The sequence below is a fragment of the Gossypium raimondii genome, chromosome 10 (genome assembly GCF_025698545.1).
Source record: "Gossypium raimondii isolate GPD5lz chromosome 10, ASM2569854v1, whole genome shotgun sequence".
Classification (NCBI taxonomy): Eukaryota; Viridiplantae; Streptophyta; class Magnoliopsida; order Malvales; family Malvaceae; genus Gossypium; species Gossypium raimondii.
Genome location: NC_068574.1, coordinates 42138314 through 42162765, shown reverse-complemented (window position 1 = coordinate 42162765; position 24452 = coordinate 42138314). Strand labels below are relative to the sequence as shown.

The window sequence follows — 24452 nt, the reverse complement described above, 5'->3', positions numbered from 1 at the left end:
AAAATGAAAGATAACAAATTGTATTTCAGTATTTTATTTTATTTTTATTTTGTGATTATAAAATTCCAAGCAAGGCACTGTAAAAAGGATTCACGGATTGAATACAAAAAACAAAAATTCAGAGAAAACGAAAAGATTCGAAAGGTGAATAAACTCTTTGATTTTCTTCATTTTTTCTTTCGTCTCTTTTTTATTCAAACGCAGTAAAAGAGAAGGGGTTAGGAAGCTTATCTGTACGCCGGACCTCGCCCGCTTCGTCGAAATCGAAGTTTGAGAGGGGGTGAGTAGTTTTGCGGCAGAAGGAAAAGGGCCTAGGGTTCCTTCTTTTTTAATTTTTGTTTTAAAAAGAATAAAAGTTACTAATTAGGGTTTAATATGGCATTTATATACGTTGAGAAACGGTGTCGTTTGAGGCTGATTGAGGTAACCACAAAACGGCGTCGTAGTGAGCTCAGACCCGCGCGCTAATCTGATCCAAGGGAAGGATCCGCGCGTTTTGTCTCAATGGTCCATTTGCAACGGGTCCATCTGTATTTTATATTGTTTTAATTCAATTTTTATCATTGTTTTAATTTATACATTATATTTGGTTTTGGTTTCAATTGAATACATAATAGAACGACGCCATTTTGGAAGGATTAATTTGTACGCCAAAGAGGATTTGTGCGTTTAATTGCTGCAATAGTCCCTCTGATGTTAAACAGTTCTCAATTTGGTCGTTTGCACATTTGTTTCAAATTCGCCTCTGGGATTTTGTTTCAGTTCTAAATTAATCTATTGTTTTTTTAACTATTAAATTAATTGGTTTATTATTATTATTATTATTATTATTATTATATTTATTATTATTATATGTACATTATTATTTACATTAGGTTTTACTTATCTAGATTAAAATATATATATTAATTTTAAGATTTATTCATTTTATTTTCTCCTCATAATTCTTTCTTTAAAATTCATCTAAACATTTTATTCATTTTAGTTCTATTATTAAATTATTTCAAATCTTCACATTAATTACTTTTTTATTTTTAATGTAAAATTTTGTGTACATACTTTTTTTAATTCCAAATTTCTTTTCTCTGATTATTGTTTTTATGAGTTACATTTTATTTTTCTTTAGAATAATAGTTTTTAAATGTTGATGTTGATATTTGCATAATGTATGATTGAAATTATTGTTATACTTGGTTATGTTTATTTATTGTTCATTACTCATTGGTGTGCATTTTATATTCGAATTTTGCATGGTTCGTTGCCGCTTAATCACACTACATTTTTAAAAGAAACCGTGTTTCATTAAAAACATTAAAATCATCTTATTTCGTAAATTGACAAAATACTCGGTATTTGCGATTCTCGAGAGGATTGTTCCCTAACTTACTGGGCTTCGATTTTTTTTCTATGAATTTAGATAGCAAAGTATTTCTTTTGCAATAAAACCATACAAATTCTAAATAAAGTTTTTCGGGATTTCAAAATGTTGAATCCTAACTCACTGGATGTGAAATTTTGTTATCTCGAGTTAAGGATTTTAAAATAAAGGCAATATTCGGTATTTCGAAAGTTCGAGAAATTGAACCTTAACTTACTAGATTCTGATTTCTCGTTTGACCCAAATAACCAAATATCCTTCTCAAAAGGCATGAATTTTAAATTTTAAAAAGACAAACTTAATTTCGAAGATTGGACTGTTGCACCCTAACTCACTAAGTGTGACAATTTATTTCTTTGAAATGGGTATGTCTTATCATCCAATTCGATTATTCAAGTTTTCTTTTCAAAGGATCATATTTTAAAATCTTTTCAAAATTTCAACACTAAGACATTAAGCAATCAATTCGGTACCAATTTTTGGGCGTTGCGAGGGTGCTAACCCTTCCTCGTGCGCAACCGACTCCCGAACCTATTTTCTCAAAATTCGAAGACCAAAATCGTTATTTTAGTAAAACAATATATTTTAAAATCTCAGGGTGACCCGATCACACCTCAATAAAAGATCGGTGGTGACTCCAATTTTCATTTTCAAGTCGACTACTAATTTTTGTTTTCAAAAAAAATGGTTTCGACAGCTTGGCGACTCCGCTGGGGACCTTTGAGAGTCAAGCCGTAAAATTGATTTTTTTGTCTTATTGTTGAAAATTGAACATTTGATCTGAAAAATTATGATCCTCTCATTGCATTTGTTTGTGGTATGATTACTATAAATTGAGTTTTATATCTTGGCATTATATTGCATAAAGACTGTTTAGTCTTACCCTTTTAAGTGGGAGTGAGAAGCTACTCCTTCGTGAGCTTTTCACCTCCGTGCAGGATAGTGGATCACTTTCGGGATACATCCGTAGTTATGTCTTCGTGAGATTTTCATCTCCGTGCAGCAATAGGGAAATGTATTCCCCTGAACCGAACTCGGTCTGTATGAGCCTATAATGGGTGAAGATCGAGGAATCTGCAGGTTTGGGTACCTTGACTTTAGAACCAAACCACATATAGAGGACCTAGGAGCCTAACTTAAGTAGAATTATCCCAAACTTTAGTGATTACCCAGATAGGTGCTTGATTTTTCTTGTACTTGCTTTGAATTTTGTCCATGTGTTATACTGACTTGTTTGTGTTTTGTTGGTATTTTTTGCATGTCACTGCATATTTCAAAGAGTGTTGATTTAAGTTCGGTTACTAAATTAGAAAATTTTCATGGAAAATGAATTTCTTGATAAAGTGGAAGACAATGCCATTGTTTGTATATGGTCAGAGAAAGTGCAATTGGAAAAAGGAGACAGTTTAACTAAGGGGTATGTGTCAGAGCTGGGGGATTACACTCGTATTTGTGTGACGCAAAATAGTCTTCAAGAGTTAAATGAGATATGGGATCGGTGGAATGATGAGACTAAGTAGTTGTTTTACTCTAATTATAGGGACTTGCCATATTTATTCAATATTAGGGTGGATGAACAATTGTTTCGGCATATTCCAGAGCCACATATGTCCTAGCTTTTTGGAATAAATTGATGAACATTACGGGGATGAGTGAGCAGTGGATCATGGCCAAGATCAAATAGAAGGGTGAGTGTAAATGTATTCCATGGAAGAATTTGCGAGACTTAATTCTAGCACATCCAGATGGGAAAAAGAAAGTTGATGTGTTTGCCTTGAGTATTTATGGGTTGGTGATTTTCCCTAGGGCGTTAGGGCATGTTGATGAAGCGGTTTCAGATCTTTTTGATCGACTGGATAAAGGGGTCACGCCTGTTCCTGCAATTTTGGCTAAAACGTTTAGATCCTTAAACGCATGTAGACAAGCTGGCGAAGGCAGATTTATAGGATGTGCACAGTTGCTGTTAACCTGGTTCCATAGTCATTTCTGGAAGGTGGATAAAATTTCGTACCGAGTTTTCTCCGAACATTACTCCCCATTAAAAGAGATAGTGGCCACGCCAAGAAAGGATGACATATCAGAGGAAAATTGGATGGCAATTCTTCAAAATCTCCAATAAGAGGATGTTGAGTGGAGAGCTCATTGGTTGATTCCTGATAGAATTCTTTACCGATACGGGAGCTTTGATTGGGTTCCGTTGCTTGGAATTTGGGGAGCCGTTGGGTATGCACCTTTGCTTGTATTAAGACAATACAGTTCAAGACAGTTTGTACCGGTAACACATGGGTTAGCTCAGTGTGAGTTCTTGTACCTAGGAGATAATTATAAGAAGAAATTAAAGGAAATTTCTCAGGCTTGGAATCAGGCTCGTAGGATGAAAATGCTAGTTGTGGGCCCAGTGACGACACCTGAGTACGGTGAGTGTCGAAGCAAGAAAATTAATGATAATATTCCAGAGTTAAATTCAGAAGATGTTCGATCAATGGAAGAATACTTACAAGTGATCCCATCAGAGCTGGAAATTATAAAACAAGATTTCGAAAGGAAGAATTTAGAGCTTGAAAAGAAGATAGAGTGGTTGGAAAAAGAAAAGATACATTTGAGGTTAGATGTTGACGTTCAAAAGTTAGAGGCTGAAAAATTAAGGAAAGGAAATAATAAAGCAGAGGAGGAATTAGATAGTTTAAAGACGGATTACAAGAAGTTACGACTATCGATGAGAACTGCTAGGCTGGGAAAGACTTCAGAGTAGTGGCGACAAGAGATCCAGGAAGAAAGAAACAAATTCGATCGGTGGGAAAGAAAATTTCAAGAGACCCAAGTACAGAAAGAGACTTTAGAATGACAGGTGTTAGAAACCCAAAGCCATCAAGAAGAACTAAAAGCTAGAATAGCAGAACTCGAGGGATCGCTTACTCTGTACAGAAGTCATAATTCTGTGGTAGAATTAAAGGCAAGTTTGAGCAAGATCGAGGAAATGAAGAAGAGGATAGAAGAATTAGAGTGTACATTACAAAGCTGTGAGCACCGGATTGAATTCCTTGAAGAAAATAAGGAGTGTTGGAAGGAACAACTTTATTACTCGCAGAATCAAATTGGGAACAGAGATTACATTATGGGCAAGGCTGTGGCTCAGATTCGGGAGGTAGCTGATCATTTGCAAACATTGGCAATTCAAGTTGAAGTATTAAGCGTAAAGTATGAGCTGGAATCAGATCAGGTCAAGAGTTAGCTTTGTTGTTGAAGGAAGTTAAAACTTTGAGCATTAGGGCAAAGCCATATTTGTAATCCATTTTATGTAAAGAATTTTGTTTATCAATAAAGTTTTCTAAAAGAAATTGGATCAGAATCGACACCCTTTTGCATTCATTTCATGCATGTGCATTATATAACATCATATGCATTCAAGATTATTAACAGGTTTTAATTGGTTAAAATTACGCCTCAGTTAATCTGGAAACCAACAAAAACTTACCAACCAAGCACCGTTACAGTACCCGTGCAAAGTCAAAAATTATGGATCAAAGATTGGAAAACCTTGAGCGACTTCAATAGGAAATGCAGGCTTAACTACAGATGCAAATGAAGGAGCAATTGGAAAAAAATTAATAGGATATGACAGAAAGGATGCTAGAGTCTCAAAATGATATAATGGCTAAGTTGACACAGTTACTGACTAGTGGAGTAAATAATGGGAAGGGTCCTATGGTTAATGATGAAGAAGAAGACAAGGATGGACCTCTATATCCTCCAGGATTTACGCCTTCGTATGTGCAAATTTAGGCTAAGGTGCATCCGCGCAGATCCTCTGTTTCAATTAGGCCTCAGCAGTTTCAAGCTGGTGTTGAAAGGTCGATGAACTTCCAGGCTGGATCAGGTTCTAACCCTGGGGATAACCCAATTAATCTTGCTATCTTGGATTTCGATGAAGTAGCGGAGAAGGATAAAGTAAAGGAAGAATTTCCAAAACAGTTTGAGGAGAAGTGGAAATGGATTGAAGAGAAATTTACGGCAATGGAGAGCACTGAAAGCTATCATGGAATAGATGCTAAAGATCTGAGTTTGGTCCCGGATTTGGTGCTTCCTTATAAGTTCAAGATGCCAGAATTTGAGAAATATAGTGGGACCAGTTGCCCTGAAGCCTATATTACCATGTTCTGTGGGAGAATGACTGGGTATATTAACAATGATCAGCTATTAATACATTGTTTCCAGGATAGCCTCACTTGGGCGACATCTAAATGGTACAATCAGTTGAGTCAAACCAAAATTGGTACTTTGAGGGATTTGGCACAGCCTTTTATGAGGCACTACAGTCATGTATCAGAAATGATGCCTGATAGAATCACCTTGCAAAATTTAGAAAAGAAATTGAATGAAAGTTTTAGACAGTATGCACAGAGGTGGAGAGAGATTGCGGTTCAAGTTCAGCCGCCACTCTTAGAAAAAGAAATGGCGATGTTCTTTATCAATACATTGAAGGCCCCGTTCATTACACACATGTTGGGAAGTGCTTCAAAGAATTTCTCAGATATAATCATGAACAGTGAAATGGTTGAAAACGCTATCAGAAGTGGAAGAATAGATGGTGGGGAGAATAATAGAAGGTCAGTCCCAAAGAAAAGAGAAAACGAAGTGAACAATGTAAGCGCATACAACAAGTCAATTACAGTAAATCAACCAAGGAAGGTGGTTGCTAATCAACAAGGCTCATCGAAACAAGAATTAGGAGTGAGGCAAAATACTGAGAAGCCCCAGTTCATGCCAATCCCAATGGCATATAAGGAGCTGTATCAGAATTTATTTAATGCACATGTTGTTGCTCCTCATTACTTGAACCCTTTACAACCCCCGTATCCCAAATGGTATGATGTAAATGCACAATGTGACTATCATGCGAGAATTACGGGGAACTCAATAGAGAATTGCACTACCTTCAAGAAAGTAGTTGAAAGACTCATCAGTGTGGGTGTTGTCAAATTGGATGACTCATCTAGCATAGAAAATCCGTTACCCAATCATAATGATAAGGGAGTGGATATGATGAGGGAAAATATAGGAGAAGGAGTCAAAACCGACATTGCTGAAGTAAAAACTCCATTAAAATGGGTCTAGAAAGAGATGGCAAGAAGAGGCTTAGTCATTACGTGTTCCGAGAAAGATTGGGAGAATGAAAATTATTGTGAATTCCATCATGAAACGGGACACGAAATCCAGAGATGTGAAGAATTCAGAGCTTTGGTCCAAAACATGATGGATAACAAAGAGATGAAGTTCTATGAAGAAGTAGAAGAAAAAAGAAGTATATGCGCATCGGACTCGACAAAAAAGACCCCGAAAATAAATCATCCTATGGTCATTATTTCACGCCCTAAGAATAATGAGGCTAGGGTTCAAGTAACACCAAAAATTGTAATTCAAAAACCATCAAATTTCTCTTATAAGGATAGTAAAATGGTCCCGTGGAATTATGGATGCAATGTGGCAATCTCGGGAAAAGAAGCTGCTGTCAATGTTGTAAAAGGAAATCAGGAAATGAGTTCTTATACGCTTAATAGGAAGCGTTATGATACCCAAACAGAATTGCTAAGAGAAAAAACTTTGATGGTAGAACTGAGGAAGGAGAAGGCAGTTGAATCTGAGCCATTGGTTAATGAGCCAATAAAAGAAGAAGAAGCAAAAGAGTTCTTAAAATTCTTGAAACACAGTGAATACAGTGTTGTGGAGCAATTACACAAACAGTCAGCTCGCATATCTGTATTAGTTTTGCTCTTAAGCTCAGAAGTACATCAAAGTACATTGATGAAAGTATTAAATGAAACATATGTGGCCAATGATATTTTTGTCAATAAGCTGGATCGCTTGGTCAATAATATAAGTGGCGGTAATTTTATCTTTTTCAATGATGATGTAATACCGTCTGGAGGAAGGGGCTCCACTATAGCTTTGCACATTACTACTTGATGCAAAAGTACACACTGCCGGAGGTTTTGATTGATAATGGATCAGCACTGAACGTATTGCTTTTATCCACTCTCAATCGACTACCTGTGGACAGTTCGCATATGAAAACATGCCAGAATATAGTAAGGGCATTTGATGGAATAGAAAGGAGGGTTATGGGAAGAATTGAAATACCATTAATGATTGACCCAACTACTTATGAGGTGGACTTCCTGGTAATGGATATTAAGCCTTCCTACAACTGTTTATTGGGGAGACCGTGGATACACTCGGCAAGGGTAGTACCTTCATCGCTACATCAGAAGGTGAAGTTAGTATCAGAAAGTCGATTGGTAACAATAAGTGCGGAAGAGGATATCATCGCGACGGTAACTAGTGATGCACCTTATGTGGAGACCAATGATGAGGCAGTTGAATGCTCTTTTCGGTCCTTAGAGTTTTTGAACGCAACGTTTATTGCTGAAGGAAACAAAATTTTGGTACCAAAAATATCCAAGACCACAAAAATGGGTCTATAATTGATGGTAGGAAGAGGAGCCTTGCTAGGGAAAGGATTGGGAAAACATCTTCAGGGAAGAATTGAGGCACTAATGCTGAGGGACAAGTTTGATCGTTTTGGTTTAGGTTACAAGCCAAATATGAAACAGAAGAGGAAAGAAGTAAAAAAAAGACAAGAGAGAAGAAGGGCACTGTTGAGTGGAGATGAAGCCAAATGGGAGCCTTTGACTTTTCCCCACATATCTAAAACCTTTATGTCGGGAGGGTTTATTTATCCTGAACGAAGGGTGTTCAGAAAAGAAAGTATTGAAGAAATGTTGGAAAATGTTCATATCAATGCCATAGAAACAACTGAATGAAGGACCTTATTGGAGATCCGCCCTTACGAACCTGGGAGTGAGCTAAACAGTTGGACTACGGAAGAAATCCCTGTAGTCTTTAGAGCTTATTCAAAGTAATATTCAGAACATTCTTGTTGTTTTTAGCCTAAAAATGATAGGAAATCCTTTGTGAAACAGGCTCAATTCTGAATATCATTATTCTAATAAAATAATTTTGGCATTCATTTCGAGCAATTATTATTTTATTCTTTTCATGCAAGTAAATATCTTTTTCATTTCCCTGAGATTTTCTTCCAAATTATTCTTTCATTACATTTATAACCTTATAATTATCCATAAATTTATATATAGTCTTTGGTGTACCCCCCATAGGTCCTCAAATATCAATGACATGAGTGATGTTGCTTCAAATATGAAGTCTCATTTTGAGCAAGACATGTGTTTAGAGGGATCTCATGACTTGTTGAGAATGGTGGAATAAGAGGATAAACAAATCTTACCTCATAAGGAATCATTAGAAATTGTGAGCCTAGAGGAAGGAAAAGAGGTAAAAATTGGAACTGATATCACCGCAAAGACAAAACAAGATCTCATTGAGTTACTCCGAGAATTCAAAGATGTTTTTGCATGGTCATACCAGGATATGCCCAGGCTAAGTACTAGCATTGTGGTGCATCGTCTTCCTATAAAAGAAGATTGTAAACTAGTTCAGCAGAAGCTCAGGAGAATGAGACCCGATATCGTGCTAAAAATAAAAGAAGAAGTCAAAAAGCAGTTCGATGTCGGATTCTTACAAGAGGTCAAATATTCAGAATGGGTAGCAAACATCGTTCTTGTTCCTAAAAAGGATGGGAAGGTACGAATGTGCGTGGATTACAGGGTCTTGAACAAGGCTAGTCCAAAAGACAATTTTCTGTTGCCTCACATTGATACTTTGGTAGATAATACGGTAGGCTACTCATTATTTTCTTTCATGGATGGCTTTTCTAGATACAATCAAATAAAGATGCATCCTGAAGATATGGGGGAAACCACATTCATTACCTTATGGACAACATTTTGTTACAAAGTAATGCCCTTTGAATTGAAGAATGCGGTGGCAACGTATCAAAGTGTCATGGTGACCTTGTTTCATGACATGATGCATAAGGAAATTGAAGTCTATGTTGATGATATGATCGCAAAATCTAGAACTGAAGAAGAACATGTTCGAGTCTTAAGAAATTATTCTTAAGATTGAGAAAATTTCAGCTCAAGCTTAACCCAAAAAAAATGCACATTTGGAGCCAGATCAGGGAAGTTGCTAGGTTTCATAGTCAGTAGGAAGGAGATTGAGGTTGACCCAGATAAAGTTAAGGAAATATGAGACTTACCTCCACGACGCACTCAGAAGGAAGTCCGAGGTTTCCTAGGAAGACTGAATTACATTGCTCGGTTCATATCACAGCTGACTGAGAAATATGATCCAGTGTTCCGTCTTCTGAAGAAACATAATCCAGTTGAATGAGACGAGGAATGTCAGAGGGATTTTGACAAGATAAAGCAATACCTGGCTAATACTCTGGTGCTCTCACCGCCTAGTCCAGATAGGCCCTTGATACTGTATTTAACGGTGTTTGATAATTCCATGGGATGTGTATTGGGTCAATACGATGAGACAGGAAGGAAGGAAAGGGTAATATATTATCTCAGCAAGAAATTCACTGATTGTGAAATGAGCTACTCATCTATTGAGAAGTTGTGTTGTGCATTGATTTGGACAACTCGAAGACTAAGGCAGTACATGTTGTATCATACGACTTGGTTGATTTCAAAGTTGGATCCTTTAAAGTATATGATGGAATCAACAGCTTTAAATGGGAGAATGGCTAGATGGCAGATTCTGCTTTCTGAATTTGACATAGTATATGTAAGTCAAAAGGCCATAAAGGGAAGTGCAATAGCTGATTTTCTAGCCAGTAGAGCCTTGGAGGACTATGAGTGTTTGAACTTCGATTTTCCAAATGAGGATTTGATGTATGTGGCAAACACTGAAGAAAATCCCCAAATTGGTCACATATGGAAGCTAAATTTTAATGGAACTTCAAATGTTATGGGTAATGGAATTGGGGCAGTCTTGGTATCCCGAAGTGGAGATCATTATCCTATTGCTATCAAGTTGGACTTTGATTGCACAAACAATATGGCAGAATATGAAGCATGTATTATGGGCATTCGTGCAGCTATTGAACATAAAATCAAAGTGCTAAAAGTATATGGGGATTCCGCATTGGTGATATACCAACTCAAAAGAGAATAGGAAACTAGGGACCCTAAGTTGATCAGTTATAGAAAGTTGGTTCTTGAATTGATTGATGAGTTTGACGACATTTCTTTCTGTTACCTCCCACGAGACGAAAAGCAGATGGCTGATGCGTTAGTTACTCTAGCTTCGATGATTCAAGTGAACAGGTTAGAGGTCATGAAGCCTATTCAGATGAGCATCTATGAGACTCCGGCTCATTGTTACAGTATTGAGGAGGAGGGAAAGGATGATCATCCTTGGTATCAGAGTATCCTATAATATGTAAAGAATCGGGAGTACCCTAATCAAGTGACAGAGAATGACAGGAGAACATTGAGAAGAATAGCCATTGAATATGTCTTGGATGGGGAAGTGCTATACAAAAGAGGGAAGGATCAAGTACTACTAAGATGTGTGGATGCCGTAGAGGCTAGAAAGATCCTGGAAGAAGTCCATGAGGGCATTTGCGAAACGCATGCAAATGGTTTCACGATGGCCAGACAGATCATGAGATTTGGATACTATTGGTCCACCATGGAAGGAGATTGCATTAATTATGCCAAGAAGTGTCATAAATGTCAAATTTATGGAGACAAAATATATGTACCTCTTTCACCTCTTCACGTTATAATTGCTCCGTGGCCGTTCTCCATGTGGGGCATAGATGTTATTGGGCCAATATTGCCGAAGGCTTCAAATGGGCATCGTTTCATCTTCGTGGTCACTGATTACTTTACCAAGTGGGTGGAAGCTGTTTCATATGCAAATGTCACGAAGTCGGTGATTAGGAAATTCTTGAAAAAGGAGATCATTTGTCGATATGGAATGCCTGAAAGGATCATATCCGATAATGCGTTGAATTTGAATAATAGCACAATAGCGGAGGTTTGCAGTCAATTTAAGATCAGACATCATAACTCGTCGCCATATCGCCCAAACATGAATGGTGCAGTGGAGGCGGCCAATAAAAATATTAAGAAATTTATGGGAAAAATGACTGAAACTTACAAGGATTGGCATGAGAAGTTACCATTTTCTCTCTTGGCCTATCAAACATCTGTTAGGATCTCTACTGGGGCAACACATTTTTCTGTAGTTTATGGGATGGAAGCCGTTTTACCCATTAAGATAGAAATTTCTTCCCTCTAGGTATTGGCTGAATTAAAATTGGATGAAGGAGAATGGGTTCAATCTCGATATGATCAGTTGAACTTAATAGAAGGGAAAAGGTTAAAAGCCATTCAGCATGGTCATATGTATCAAAAACGAATGATGCGAGCCTATAATAAAAAGGTTCGTCCCAGAGAATTTCATGAAGGGAATCTGGTGTTGAAGAAAATTCTTCCTATACAAAAAAATTTTAGAGGAAAATGGATGCCAAATTAGGAAGGTCTTTATGTTGTAAAGAAAGCCTTTTCTGGAGGAGCTTTGATTCTAAGTGAGATGGATGGTAAAAACTTGCCAAATCCTGTAAACTCAGATTCAGTCAAGAAATACTTCACTTGAAGGAGAAGGGACCAAGGTCAAAACCTGCAAAAGGCGCTTTGATTCCTAAAAAAAAAAAACCAAGGTAAAAACCCACAAAGGGCGCTTTGAGTCCAAAAAAATAAAAAAAACCAAAAATAAAAAAGAAAATGGAGAGACCAAGGTGAAAACCCGCAAAGGGCGCCTTGAGACCAAAGGGGATTTTTGTTGAAAACTCGAAAAGGGCAGCTCAAATATTGATCAGAATTGGGGCATGAGGTGATTAGAGCAAACTGAATTTTGATTAGATTGGGTCTTGTGGTGATCTTGCTATACTTGAATTAACAGGAAAGGGTAGGCGACATCTTCGGGCATCGACAAATTACTGTAGGTCTCCTAAACACATGTCAAACTCAGAATGGTCTTCAAAAAGTTTGTACAGAGAAGTTCAAGCTGCGATTGAGTCCACTAAATGGCCCTATTTTGGCCATTTAGTGTTTATATTAAATTTGTTGTTCTTGGAATACTTTATTCTTTTTCAAGTTACACATTCCCAATCAATTTCTTTATTATCTTTCTTTACTATTTTTGATAATTTATTCCTTTCGAGTTATGCTCAGAACCAACTTTATTCTTATCCATTGTTATGACCTTTTTGCAAGCATGTTGCATTGGAATAATGATTAATGGACTAATAAAACTTTCACAAGGGAAGTTTTGCATATTACTTTAGAAGTTTCTAAATAATACAGGAACCTGAAACATGACTATTGTTTAGAACGCACCAAGTTTAAAGGTTTGAAATCTGAAAAGGAAGAGTTTAAATTAGGACTTTCTCTTTGGATTATGTTGTCAAAAACATTGATTGAACAAAATGACAAGATGTCGTGTTGACGACAAAGCTTAAATAAACAAGCAAGCAATGATCACCAGGCAATAAGAAGAGGTTTCCTCGGAGAATAAAGCCTTCATTTGTGCATGAGCCTTGGGTACGACACCCTGGGAATGGTGTAAGGGACAAGATAGATTTAGATTTTGTATCCTTGAATTGTGATAGGAGAGGATTGAGGAAAAACCATATAGTTCTACCCTTTGGTTATAACGAGAGAAAGATGGTAGAAATTTTGCATCCCAGTGGATTGAACTTGGAGGTTTACAGTGGGGGCAATCTAACTAGGTGATTCTTCAGAAAAGTCAGCCGAGCAAGAAGGCGTTGTAACACGTCACTGATAAAACCTTAATAAACTTTAAGTAATGGCTACCTAAGCGGGATCATTCTCGACAAAATAAATAAATAAAATTATGCATTCATTCAAATGTCATTCATACATGTGTAGTTAGGAGCATTTGATTCATTCTGATCATGACATCCTAATCACTAGGCATAATTAAGTTCATAAAATGAATTATATAGGTCATGTTCCTCAGAGAGCAGATCGATGAAACCACAAATCCTATCTCCCTGAAGTAGCAGTGGAGTGCATTGAAGATAACCAGCCTTATCTCCCTGAGCAGCAGTGGAATAGGTTAAAGATAGCAGATCTTGTCTTCCAAGACTAGCAATAAGTAGATCAAGATACCACCTTATCTCCCGAAAGCAAAGAAGGAGTAGGTTGAAAATTATAGATCTTATCTCCCTAAGCAGTATTGGAGCAGATCAAAGACGACAAATTTTATCTTCTCAAGGCAGTAGGGAAGCCGATTTAGGCCACCAACCTTATCTCCCTAAGCAGCAGTGGAGGAGGTTGAAAATTACAGATCTTATCTCCCTAAGCAGTAGTGGAGCAGATCAAAGATGGCAAATTTTATCTTCCCAAGGCAGTAAGGAAGCAGATTTAAGCCACCAGCTTTATCTCCCTGAGCAGCAGTGGAGTAGGTTGAAAATTACAGATCTTATCTCCCTAAGCAGTAGTGGAGCAGATCAAAGACAGCGAATTTTATCTTCCCAAGGTAGTAGGGAAGCAGATTTAAGTCACTAGCCTTATCTCCCTGAGTAGCAGTAGAGTAGGTTGAAAATTATAGATCTTATCTCCCTAAGCAATAGTGGAGCAGATCGAAGGCGGCAAATCTTATCTTCCAAAGACAGTAGGGAAGCAGATTTAAGCCACTAGCCTTATCTCCCTAAGCAACAGTAGAGTAGGTCGAAGATTGTAGATCTTGTGTTCCTGTACTGGTAGTGAAGCAGATCGGAAGCACCAGCCTTATCTCCCTGAGCAGCAGCGGAGCAGGTTGAAAATAGCAGATCTTTCCTTCTTGTATTGGTAATGAAGCAGATCGAAGCCAATAATCCTATCTCCCTGAAGTTGCAGTGGAGCGGATTTAAATAATAAGTCTTATCTCCCTGAGGTTGCAGCGGAGCAAACCGAGAAAGTAAGTTTTATTCCCCTGAAGTTGTGTTGGGGCAGACTGAAGATGGCAAATCTTATCGCCCTGAAGTTGCAATAGAGTGGATTAGAATATAGATCTTATCTCCCTGAGGTTCTAGTGGAGTGGATTGAAGCACTAGTTCCTATACCTCTGAAGATGCAGTAGGATGGAATGAGGCTACTTGAAGAAGAAGAAGAAGAGCACCAAGATCCAATTCGAACGGGCAAAAATTGGCCATTTCTAAAGTCTTTGCTCCGTTCTCGTTACACGACAACGAGCAAAGAGGGGCACCTGTAATACCCAATTTTAGCCCGAGCCCATGTAGATTAAATAAACAAATAAATAAAAAAACAACGAATAAAATAAAATTCAGTCCATTGCCCATTTATATACAAATAAATCAAAATTACCTTAGCCCAAACCCAATACAATAGAAAACCCACTAAACCTAACCCGAATTACAATACACCCCAGCCCAATAACCAAAACCAGCCCAGATTGTTTTCATTTTCAGAAACTTTAAGGGTTCTAGAGTCTCAGCCGCCACATGAAGAAACCAGATTCTGCCGCGCGTGGATGCCAAAAGTCATCGAGCCTCTGCCACGCGCCTCCAGTTGTACTTGCAACTAACAAACAAGCATAGGCCAACAAACACAAAAAAAATGAAAAAACGAAATAACAAAATGAAAGATAACATATTGTATTTCAGTATTTTATTTTATTTTTTATTTTATGATTATAAAATGCCAAGCAAGGCACTGTAAAAAGGATTCACGGATTGAATACAAAAAATAAAAATTCAGAGAAAACAAAAAGATTCGAAAGGTGAATAAACTCTTTGCTTTTCTTCATTTTTTTTCTTTCTTCTCTTTTTTATTCAAACGCAGTAAAAGAGAAGGGGTTAGAAAGCTTATCTAGACGTCGGACTTCGCTCGCTTCATCAAAATCGAAGTTTGAGAGGGGGTGAGTAGTTTTGCGGCAGAAGGAAAAGGGCCTAGGGTTCCTTCTTTTTTAATTTTTGTTTTAAAAATGATAAAAGTTACTAATTAGGGTTTAATATGGCATTCATACACGTTGAGAAACGATGTTGTTTGAGGCTAATTGAGTTGACCTCAAAACGTCGTAGTGAGCTCAGACCCGCGCGGTGACCCAATCCGATGGAAGAATCCGCGCGTTTTGTCTCAATGGTCCATTTGCGCAACAGGTCCATCTGTATTTTATATTGTTTTAATTCAATTTTATCATTATTTTAATTTATACATTATATTTGGTTTTGGTTTCAATTGAATACATAATAGAACGACGCCGTTTTGGAAGGATTAATCTGTACGCCAAAAAGGATTTGTGCGTTTAATTGCTACAATAGTCCCTTTGATGTTAAACAGTTCTTAATTTGGTCGTTTACACATTTGTTTCAAATTCGCCCTTGAGATTTTGTTTTAGTTCTAAATTAATCTATTGTTTTGCTTTTTTTACTATTAAATTAATTGGTTTATTATTATTATTATTATTATTATTATTATTATTATTATTATTATTATTATTATTATTATATGTACATTATTATATACATTAGGTTTTACTTATCTAGATTAAAATATATATATTAATTTTAAGATTTATTCATTTTATTTTCTCCTCGTAATTCTTTCTTTAAAATTCATCTAAACATTTTATTCATTTTAGTTCTATTATTAAATTATTTCAAATCTTCACATTAATTACTTATTTTTATTTTTTAATGTAAAATTTTGTGTACATACTTTTTTTAATTCCAAGTTTCTTTTCTCTCATTATTGTTTTTTATGAGTTACATTTTATTTTTCTTTAGAATAATAATTTTAAATGTTGATGTTGATATTTGCATAATGTATGATTGAAATTATTGTTATACTTGGTTATGTTTATTTATTGTTCATTACTCATTGGTGTGCATTTTATATTCGAATTTTACATGGTTCGTTGCCGCTTAATCACACTACATTTTTAAAAGAAACCGTGTTTCATTAAAAACATTAAAATCATCTTATTTCGTAAATTGACAAAATACTCGGTATTTGTGATTCTCGAGAGGATTGTGCCCTAACTTACTGGGCTTCAATTTTTTTCAATGAATTTAGATAGCCAAGTATTTCTTTTGCAATAAAACCATACAAATTCTAAATAAAGTTTTTCGGGATTTCAAAATGTTGAATCCTAACTCACTGGATATGACATTTTGTTATCTCGAGTTAGGGATTTTAAAATAAAGGCAATATTCAGTGTTTCAGAATTTCAAGAAATTGAACCCTAACTTACTTGATTCTGATTTCTCGTTTGACCCAAATAACCAAATATCATTCTCAAAAGGCATGAATTTTAAATTTTAAAAAGACAAACTTAATTTCGAAGATTGGACTGTTGCACCCTAACTCACTGAGTGTGACAATTTATTTCTTTGAAATGGGTATGTCTTATCATCCAATTCGATTATTCAAGTTTTTTTTTTCAAAGGATCGTATTTTAAAATCTTTTCAAATTTTCAACACTAAGACATTAAGCAATCAATTCGGTACCAATTTTTGGGTGTTGCGAGGGTGCTAACCCTTCCTCGTGCGCAACTGACTCCCGAACCTATTTTCTCAAAATTTAAAGACCAAAATCGTTATTTTAGTAAATCAATATATTTTAAAATCTCAAGGTGACCCGATCGCACCTCAATAAAAGATCGGTGGCGACTCTAGTTTTCGTTTTCAAGTCGACTACTAATTTTTGTTTTCAAAAAAATGGTTTCGACAATTTTCATCACCAATATCATCCGATTATAATTAACTACTTATTTAAAAAATAAATTGAGAACAATTATGAGAGAGCACAAACCGAATTTGTTGCTCATTGTTCGTTGTTTATCTTTCCATTGTACTACGAAATTCCAACATCCATTTCAACTTAGTTCAAGTTAAAGTGTAAAACCATTATTAGATCTTCAAAAATTCAAATATATGTACATTCAAATTAAACTTATTTTACATATTTTTCAATTAAATCCTTATTTCGCTAATATCCGAATTTTTATATTTTATAACTTACTTGATTAAATTTATATCTGATTTCGTAAAAATACTATAGGGACCTCATACTATCATTAATCACTATCAACCCTCAAAGTCCTTAATAGTTTAAACATAACCAATAAACTTTAACTTAATTTAACAACATTTTAAGTTAATCCATTTAATTTTTCAACATGTATATAATATAATCAAGTTCACATTATCAAGTATTTCATAATTTCATATTCAATTATCTTTAGTAATTAAAAAATCCAACAATTAGGCTATTTATATCAAGCTTTCTACATGGAATTTCTATAAAAAGAAAATTGAAGAAAACCCTTACCTATTTTGTTGGATATGGCCAGCCATGGTTGTTGAAAGCCATTTCTTTCTTTTTCTAATTTCGGTCATATGAAGAAGAAAGGATGATCCTCCCTCTCATTAAGGGATAATAATGTTAATGGCTAGATTTAGGCGGTGCCACACTGCCACTAACATGAATTGGCCCATGGTTTGATTAAAGGATAATAATCTCCTTGGTATAGTGGCACTTTTACGGACTTGATTGAAATCCCAATTTTTCAACATAGTTGTTGTAATATTTTTATATTCTATTTAATTAATTATTAAATAATTTTATTTCTAAATTTTATATTTGACTCTATATTACTCAATTAAATTCTATCTGATTAGCTCAAATTAAATAAATTTAATCTCAAAATCGAATTTTTCAACAAAATTAGATAGTTGACATCACAACTTCCTTAGCATGTGCTCGACAACTTCGCATGTGGAAGAGTTTGAGAGATGAATTGGATTTTTCTGAATTCTATCATTATTGGGGTAAATCCCAGGAAGGCTGACGTACTGCAGTTCATTCATGACATTGAAGCTGAAGATCCTTGACAACTTCCTTTGGATTTTTGCCAAAATGGGGGGTAAGCAGCAGCTGAGGGGAGCAGTACTAAAGTTTTTATGATTTTATTTTCTGTGTTTGATGGTTGTTGAAATTACAACTTTATTTATTATTTGATTTGGACTGTAAGTTTTATTTTTGGTTTGGACTTTCATGAACTTTCATAAAGTTGGTTTAGTAAGTTTTATTTTGTAAGGGAGATAAAACAATGTTATGTTGTTTCTTTCTTTTTTGGCCTGATTATCCCTCAAGAAGGTTTGCTATTGATTCTATTTTGTTAAAAATGCCAACAAGTCTATGGCTTAAATTGTGATCACAAGGCTAACCATAACTTCTGCCACAACTTGAATTTTGGCTACCGTGTTTGTATTCCATCCTATTCTTGTAAATTTGCAGCAATGTCTTGTATTTTAAGTCGAAATTTTTGTCATTTGAAGTCTAATTTTTCTAGACCCAATTTCAAGGACACCATGTGTAATTTCTAAAGAGAAGATGAAGAGTGTGACGCCAAATTCAAATACGGAGATAACTTTATCAATACATGATGAATCAAGACTTCCTTGGTAAAAAGTTTGGAGTATACTATTATTTATAAACTTGCTCAATTGATGAGCTAATATTTTATGCACCAAAAAGATGCTTAAGATGATTCTTATAAATATTTGTTAAGTCATTGATAAGTCAAAACCTAGATTAGATTGTATAAAAGTGAGGCAGCAACTTGAGAGAAATGAGTTGGGTTTAAATTTTTATTTTTTTATTTTTGTATTGTAAAGGTTATAGTTGGGAGGTTATCTGTAACACCCCAAACCCGGCACAGATGTTAAGGCCAAATTTGGGAATGTTACAAAGAAGAATTGTAAGTTCAACCTTATCATGTTAAAAACCTCGTATAATTTGTTACTAAAAGGGTCCACTTATTTAAAAACATGTTACTATACTCAATAGTGAAAACCATCGATTGTTTACTCTTTTAAATAAAACAATATTTTGCAGCAAAATTTTTAAAAGCCATTATATTTTAAAAACCACGTATGTTTTCTCAAAAACGATTGATTGCGTAAAACTGTTGTTTTCGTAAATTGTTTTGTCGGACGTCATAGGAAAATTCAAAACAAATCCAAAATTTAAAACCCAATAGTCCAGAGAGTCCCTAAATTTAAAAACTCTCAAAATCCAGAAATTTAAGTAAACTTTTTAAGTAAATGAGGTTTACGAACATGTGATCACAACTGAGCCTCCGTCGCACCGACCCACCTAAGCCTAAGGGTTACCTGAACAGAACAGACAAACAGAAAGTGATTTTTGAAAACTCAGTGTGTAACTTTAAGGAAACATAAATTCAAATTTTATTACATAACAGAACAGATACTGTAACGCCCCAAAAACCCAAGTATTTATTTTTGCATGTTTGTAACACAAATATATGTCTGCTTTAGTGGTTATGTGTTCTGGGAGTGTTTGAGAAGTCTTAGATTCAAGCTTTGGCTTGGGAATTTTTTTTTTAAAAATTGAATAAACCCCTATCTCTAGCCAATAGACTTAAAAATAAATGTAGATAAAATATGTCCGAATGGGCCTGTTGGTCTGCTGAATAAGTGGAGTGTTGGTTGTGTTTGAGGTCCTGAGTTCAAATCCCTACGCAAATAAGGGATTTATTTTGCTACTGTGTTGTGGGAGGTGTTGGAGTTTTACTGAAACATTGAAGTGGTTGAGGAGAATTCAAATTTAGTGGTTGAAAGGAGGTGTGATCAGGTGAGGAGATTTAATGAGGGATTTTAAGAGAAAATCAAAGGAAGTGAGGGGAGAGGGAGTGTTGTGCCGAATTGGGACTCTGAGGCACTCATGAATTCGGTTAGGGGGTGTTCTGCTCATTTTCGGTTCTACTTTGTTTCCTAGTTCTCTCTGTCGATTTGGTGTGTTGCTCAAATACCTTTCTTTTGCTGCCAATTTTCTACCTTTCATCCCTATCGATTCATTCTTATTCTGCTAATTTATTCTTCTCAATTTCTTTCTTTTCCAGAAAGCCGTTGTCGAATATTGCTTGGTGTACGATTGCTTATCTTTTATTCTTTTGGCTTTGTCCCTTCTCACATAGACGTTTTCCTTTCTCCTTTACAGATTCTTTTCTTCTTCTCCTTCCCTTTTTGTGTGTCTCTTCCTTTCCTTATTGCTGCTGTTTTTAGCATTCCTGCTCTCTGCCGAATTGTGGTCACCCTGGTCTCTTTCTTTTTGGTTTTATTTCTAATCGATCATCCCTTTCACGTAGATCTACATTTTGGTATTAACCAAGGAGATAGTGATCTTTCTTTTCCAACGATTTGAGGGTGTAGGGCCTCGATTGCTCAAACAAGGTAAGTGGTTGTCAGCCAAGTAGATAAGTAATTTAAATAAGGTTCGTTTTAAATTCGATTGGCATGCGATTAATCGAGTGGTTGTGGTTGAATATAGGTTTTGGAGTGCTCGTGGACGATGTGCACTTTTTCATAACAAGGTGTGTAACCATTACCCAAATCATAAACCTGCCAAAAGCCAAAAAATATGACAATTGACGCTACACGAGCATGCGCTCGCTCATGTGGTAATTTGAACATATAAAATGTGGGCGTTAAACTGTTGAAGCCACCATGAGCAATTCGTGGTTTTTGGCCGTTATGGGCCATAATAGGCCAAAATAGGTCATGTGGGCCCAATGGGCTTGTGCATCCACACGAGTAAATCACATGAACGTGTGGAGATTATTGGGCCAAATTGTGTGATTTTCATGACCAAAACCCATTTTTGGGCTATGTGGGCCACACGGGCGTGTGGACCCACATGGGCCCGCATTATGGGCCTTGGGCTCATTTTCACTATTTGACTGTTAAGGTTGCACGGGTCGCCTGAGACTACTGTGGACCTACTGATGGGTCGATAAGTATACCTAGACCCTAAACTGTTTAAAGGCAACTTGGGTTTTCAATAAACGGAAATTAATATAGAACGGGTTTTTCAATGAAATTATGTTTTCGGAGAACACTTTAATGTGATATCGCCAGATTCGGCCATAACGTCTAGGCTGGGTTTGGGGTGTTACAGATACAGACATAAATCCTCCACAGAATCATATTATCAACAGAATCATACAGATACAGATATGCATAGTCCTAACCCCATCCTCTACACACCAACTTCAACCATCCGAACACACCACGTAGGATATAAAACATCCACCCAGCCCCACACACCACATAGTGTCTATACGACACTTTTCAGAATAATCGCAGCCGTGCTGCCAGTATATTGGTGAGATATCGCCTCACAGAATACTTCAACCACATATCTCATATCCCACCCTACAGTCAGATATAATATATTACCATATGATACAGAATTATCAGATACCAGATACCAGATACCAGGATTATTATATCAAACATGCTCATAAAACAAATAATAGACATGCATTTACATAGTAGATCATACATTTTGCATTACATTACATGCATTTAGGTATTGCTTATGCTATATACCATACAAACAGTTTATCAAATCTCATGCTTTAAGGCTTATCTAAGCTCATATCGACCCTAAAAAAGGCCCAAAGTCGACCGGAACAACGTGTATGGCCCTAGGGAAAAATTTTAAAATTTGGGCTCACATGCTCGTGTGGCCCATACGCCCAAATGACCCTGTCAGTGTGGCCCACACGGCCTGGCTCACGGTCCACACGCCCAAATCGGCCTAGGCCATATGGCCCATACAGCCACACACACCCATCACACGGCCGTATGTCATACACGGCCAACCACATGGCCAAGCACACGGCTGTGTGTAGACTTGATCATGGGTCAGGCCACCCGGCCCGGCTAAAAGGCCCGCCTGAAATGTGGAGGGTTTGGGCAAAAATATAGGCCCAAAAAATAGGCTTGGACAGAAAAATAAGGTCGGGCCTCGGGTAAGGCCTTTTTTGCCCAGGTCATGCCCGAGCCGAATTCACTAAAGGACAAAAAAATCTGCTCTTTTTTTTTGTTTTTGAATGTTATTTTCTTGTTGTTTTCTCCTAATTTTGCTACCATTTTACTATTATGTTACAACTATTTTGTTGTTATTGTTTGGATATTGTATAAAACTTATTTTATTGTTAATTTTGTTATTATTTTAAAGGCATTTGTTAATTTTGTTATTATTTTATAGGCATTTTCTTATTAAGTTGCATTTATCTTAGTGTTATTTAAGTCTACATTTTTTTAAATTTATTTTTAATTTTTTGGGAAATATTTATTTTGATGTTTTTAGTATTTTTAATGTACTATATATATTAAAAATTATATAAAAATAATATAAGAAATTAATACGAGCGAGCCGAGTCGAGTCTGGGTTTTATCATTTTTATTCGGGTCAGGCTTGGGCAAAACTTTATGCCCATTTTTTGGGGTCGAGCGGGGCCCAGGCCTAGTAAATGGGCCTAAATTTTTAGTTGGGCCTGGCCCAGCCCATGAGCACCTCTAGCCGTGTGGTCTCGACAGGCCAAATTTTTGGCTTTCGCCGATCGACACTTTCTCACGTTCCCGTTACACACTTGGCTCAGTTTTGATGCTCAAACTCCCACAAGATAACCAGAACCTAAAACATCAATTGAAAATTACTAAATCAATAGTTGAAACAATTTATAGAACTAAAACCCTGATTCACTGAAGTGTTCACCTTTAGACGAATCAACGTTTCCCAAAACCTAACTCATCGAAGGATTAAGCACTTCTTGTAATTCCCCTAAACAGTCAATCAAAACTAACGTTTAAGCCATCATTCGAGTAACTGCAATCAAACTTTTCATAACAGAATTTTCTGAAACGAACAACAAGAATAAAAACGCTACTTACGAATTACCCAACTGCAGACCAATCACCCTCCAAAGTCCGTTCGAAGAACGCAAGGTCAATGAACCCAAACCAAAAAAAGAAAAAGAAAGGGAAAAGGAAGCAAAATTAAACCAAAATACAAAGGGAATTTTCTCTATCTCTCATTCCTCCCAAAATCAAGAACATATATACATGGTAAAATACAAAGATAGAAACCAAAATATTATCTCCTAAACTTTAGCATCTAATCTCCTAATTAAACCAAAATATTATCTCCTAAACTTTAGCATCTAATCTCCTAATTAAAAGAAAAGAGATATACACAAAAACTACCATACATATTTACAAAATTAATTCCAATACCCCCCTCAAGTTGGAGCATGAAGATCACGGATGCCCAACTTGCAAAGGAGAGAACGAAAAGATGTCTGACTAATAGCCTTGGTAAATATATCCGCAAGTTGTGACATTGTTGGAACATAGGTAGGTTTCACATTGCCTTGGAGAATTTCATCCCGAACAAAATGACAATCCACCTCGATATGTTTGGTACGCTCATGGAAGACCGGATTGTGAGATATATGAAGAGCAACTTGACTATCACAAGCAAGCGTTATTGAGTGCAGATGAGAGACTCCAAGACTACCTAATAATCCCTTTAACCACTTGAGTTCACATGTGGTCACAGCCATGGATCGATATTCGGCTTCTGCGGAGGATCGAGACACCGTGTGTTGTTTTTTTGTCTTCCAAGATACCGGAGAAGTGCTCAAGAAAATCAACCATCCTGTGAGTGATCGTCTTGTCAACGGATAACCAGCCCAATCCGCATCGCACCAACCGTACAACCGCAGATCACTTTTGCTACTCAAAAACACTCCTTGACCCGGAGTTCCTTTCAAGAAACGAACAACTCGAAGCGCTGCATTCCAATGATCAATGCGTGGTTGTTGCATGAATTGAGATAAAATATGAACACTGTATGCAAGCTCCGGTCTTGTGAAGCATAAATAAATAAGTCGTCCAACCAAACGACGATACGTTCTGGATCATTTAAAAAAGAACCTGTAGCAAGAGCTAACTTATGATTCTGCTCAATAGGAATACTTGCTGGTTTGGCTCCTAAAAGTCCAACTTCCGAGATGATGTCAAGAATGTATTTGCGTTGATTAAAAACAATCCCCTCTGGAGAACGCGCAACTTCCACCCCAAGAAAATATTTTAAGGGTCTTAAATCCTTCATATGAAAACAATCACTAAGATAAGATTTAAAAGACTCAATAGCTTCATGATTATTACCTAAGATAATCAAATGATCAACGGAGCCATCAGAGTGATGTTTTATTTTATACACCCATTTGCAT

At 36.3% G+C, this 24452-nt stretch overlaps 2 protein-coding genes across 2 annotated transcripts; both read left to right on the top strand.

The window, feature by feature from the left end:
• Nucleotides 1-7341: 7341 nt before the first annotated feature.
• Nucleotides 7342-9688, top strand: LOC105775506 (uncharacterized). Its single transcript, XM_012598015.2, has 3 exons — nucleotides 7342-7821; nucleotides 8822-9130; nucleotides 9629-9688. The coding sequence occupies exons 1-3, from the start codon at nucleotides 7342-7344 to the stop codon at nucleotides 9686-9688; spliced, it is 849 nt and encodes a 282-aa protein (XP_012453469.2).
• A 357-nt stretch (nucleotides 9689-10045) lies between these two features.
• Nucleotides 10046-10744, top strand: LOC128033978 (uncharacterized). The gene is made up of 3 exons (XM_052622478.1): nucleotides 10046-10277; nucleotides 10371-10453; nucleotides 10541-10744. Exons 1-3 carry the CDS (start codon nucleotides 10046-10048, stop codon nucleotides 10742-10744), a joined length of 519 nt encoding a protein of 172 aa, XP_052478438.1.
• The last annotated feature ends 13708 nt before the right edge of the window (nucleotides 10745-24452 follow it).

What these genes read in the sequence shown, in the direction of transcription:
- LOC105775506 (XM_012598015.2), top strand. Translation starts at nt 7,342, where the DNA reads ATGCAAAAGTACACACTGCCGGAGGTTTTGATTGATAATGGATCAGCA. An exon ending in CTGAAGGAAACAAAATTTTG is followed by an intron (nt 7,822 to 8,821) that starts GTACCAAAAATA and finishes TGGTCATACCAG; the next exon opens with GATATGCCCAGGCTAAGTAC. An exon ending in ATACTTTGGTAGATAATACG is followed by an intron (nt 9,131 to 9,628) that starts GTAGGCTACTCA and finishes TTCATATCACAG; the next exon opens with CTGACTGAGAAATATGATCC.
- LOC128033978 (XM_052622478.1), top strand. Translation starts at nt 10,046, where the DNA reads ATGGCTAGATGGCAGATTCTGCTTTCTGAATTTGACATAGTATATGTA. An exon ending in TGGAACTTCAAATGTTATGG is followed by an intron (nt 10,278 to 10,370) that starts GTAATGGAATTG and finishes ACAATATGGCAG; the next exon opens with AATATGAAGCATGTATTATG. An exon ending in TATATGGGGATTCCGCATTG is followed by an intron (nt 10,454 to 10,540) that starts GTGATATACCAA and finishes TTGATTGATGAG; the next exon opens with TTTGACGACATTTCTTTCTG.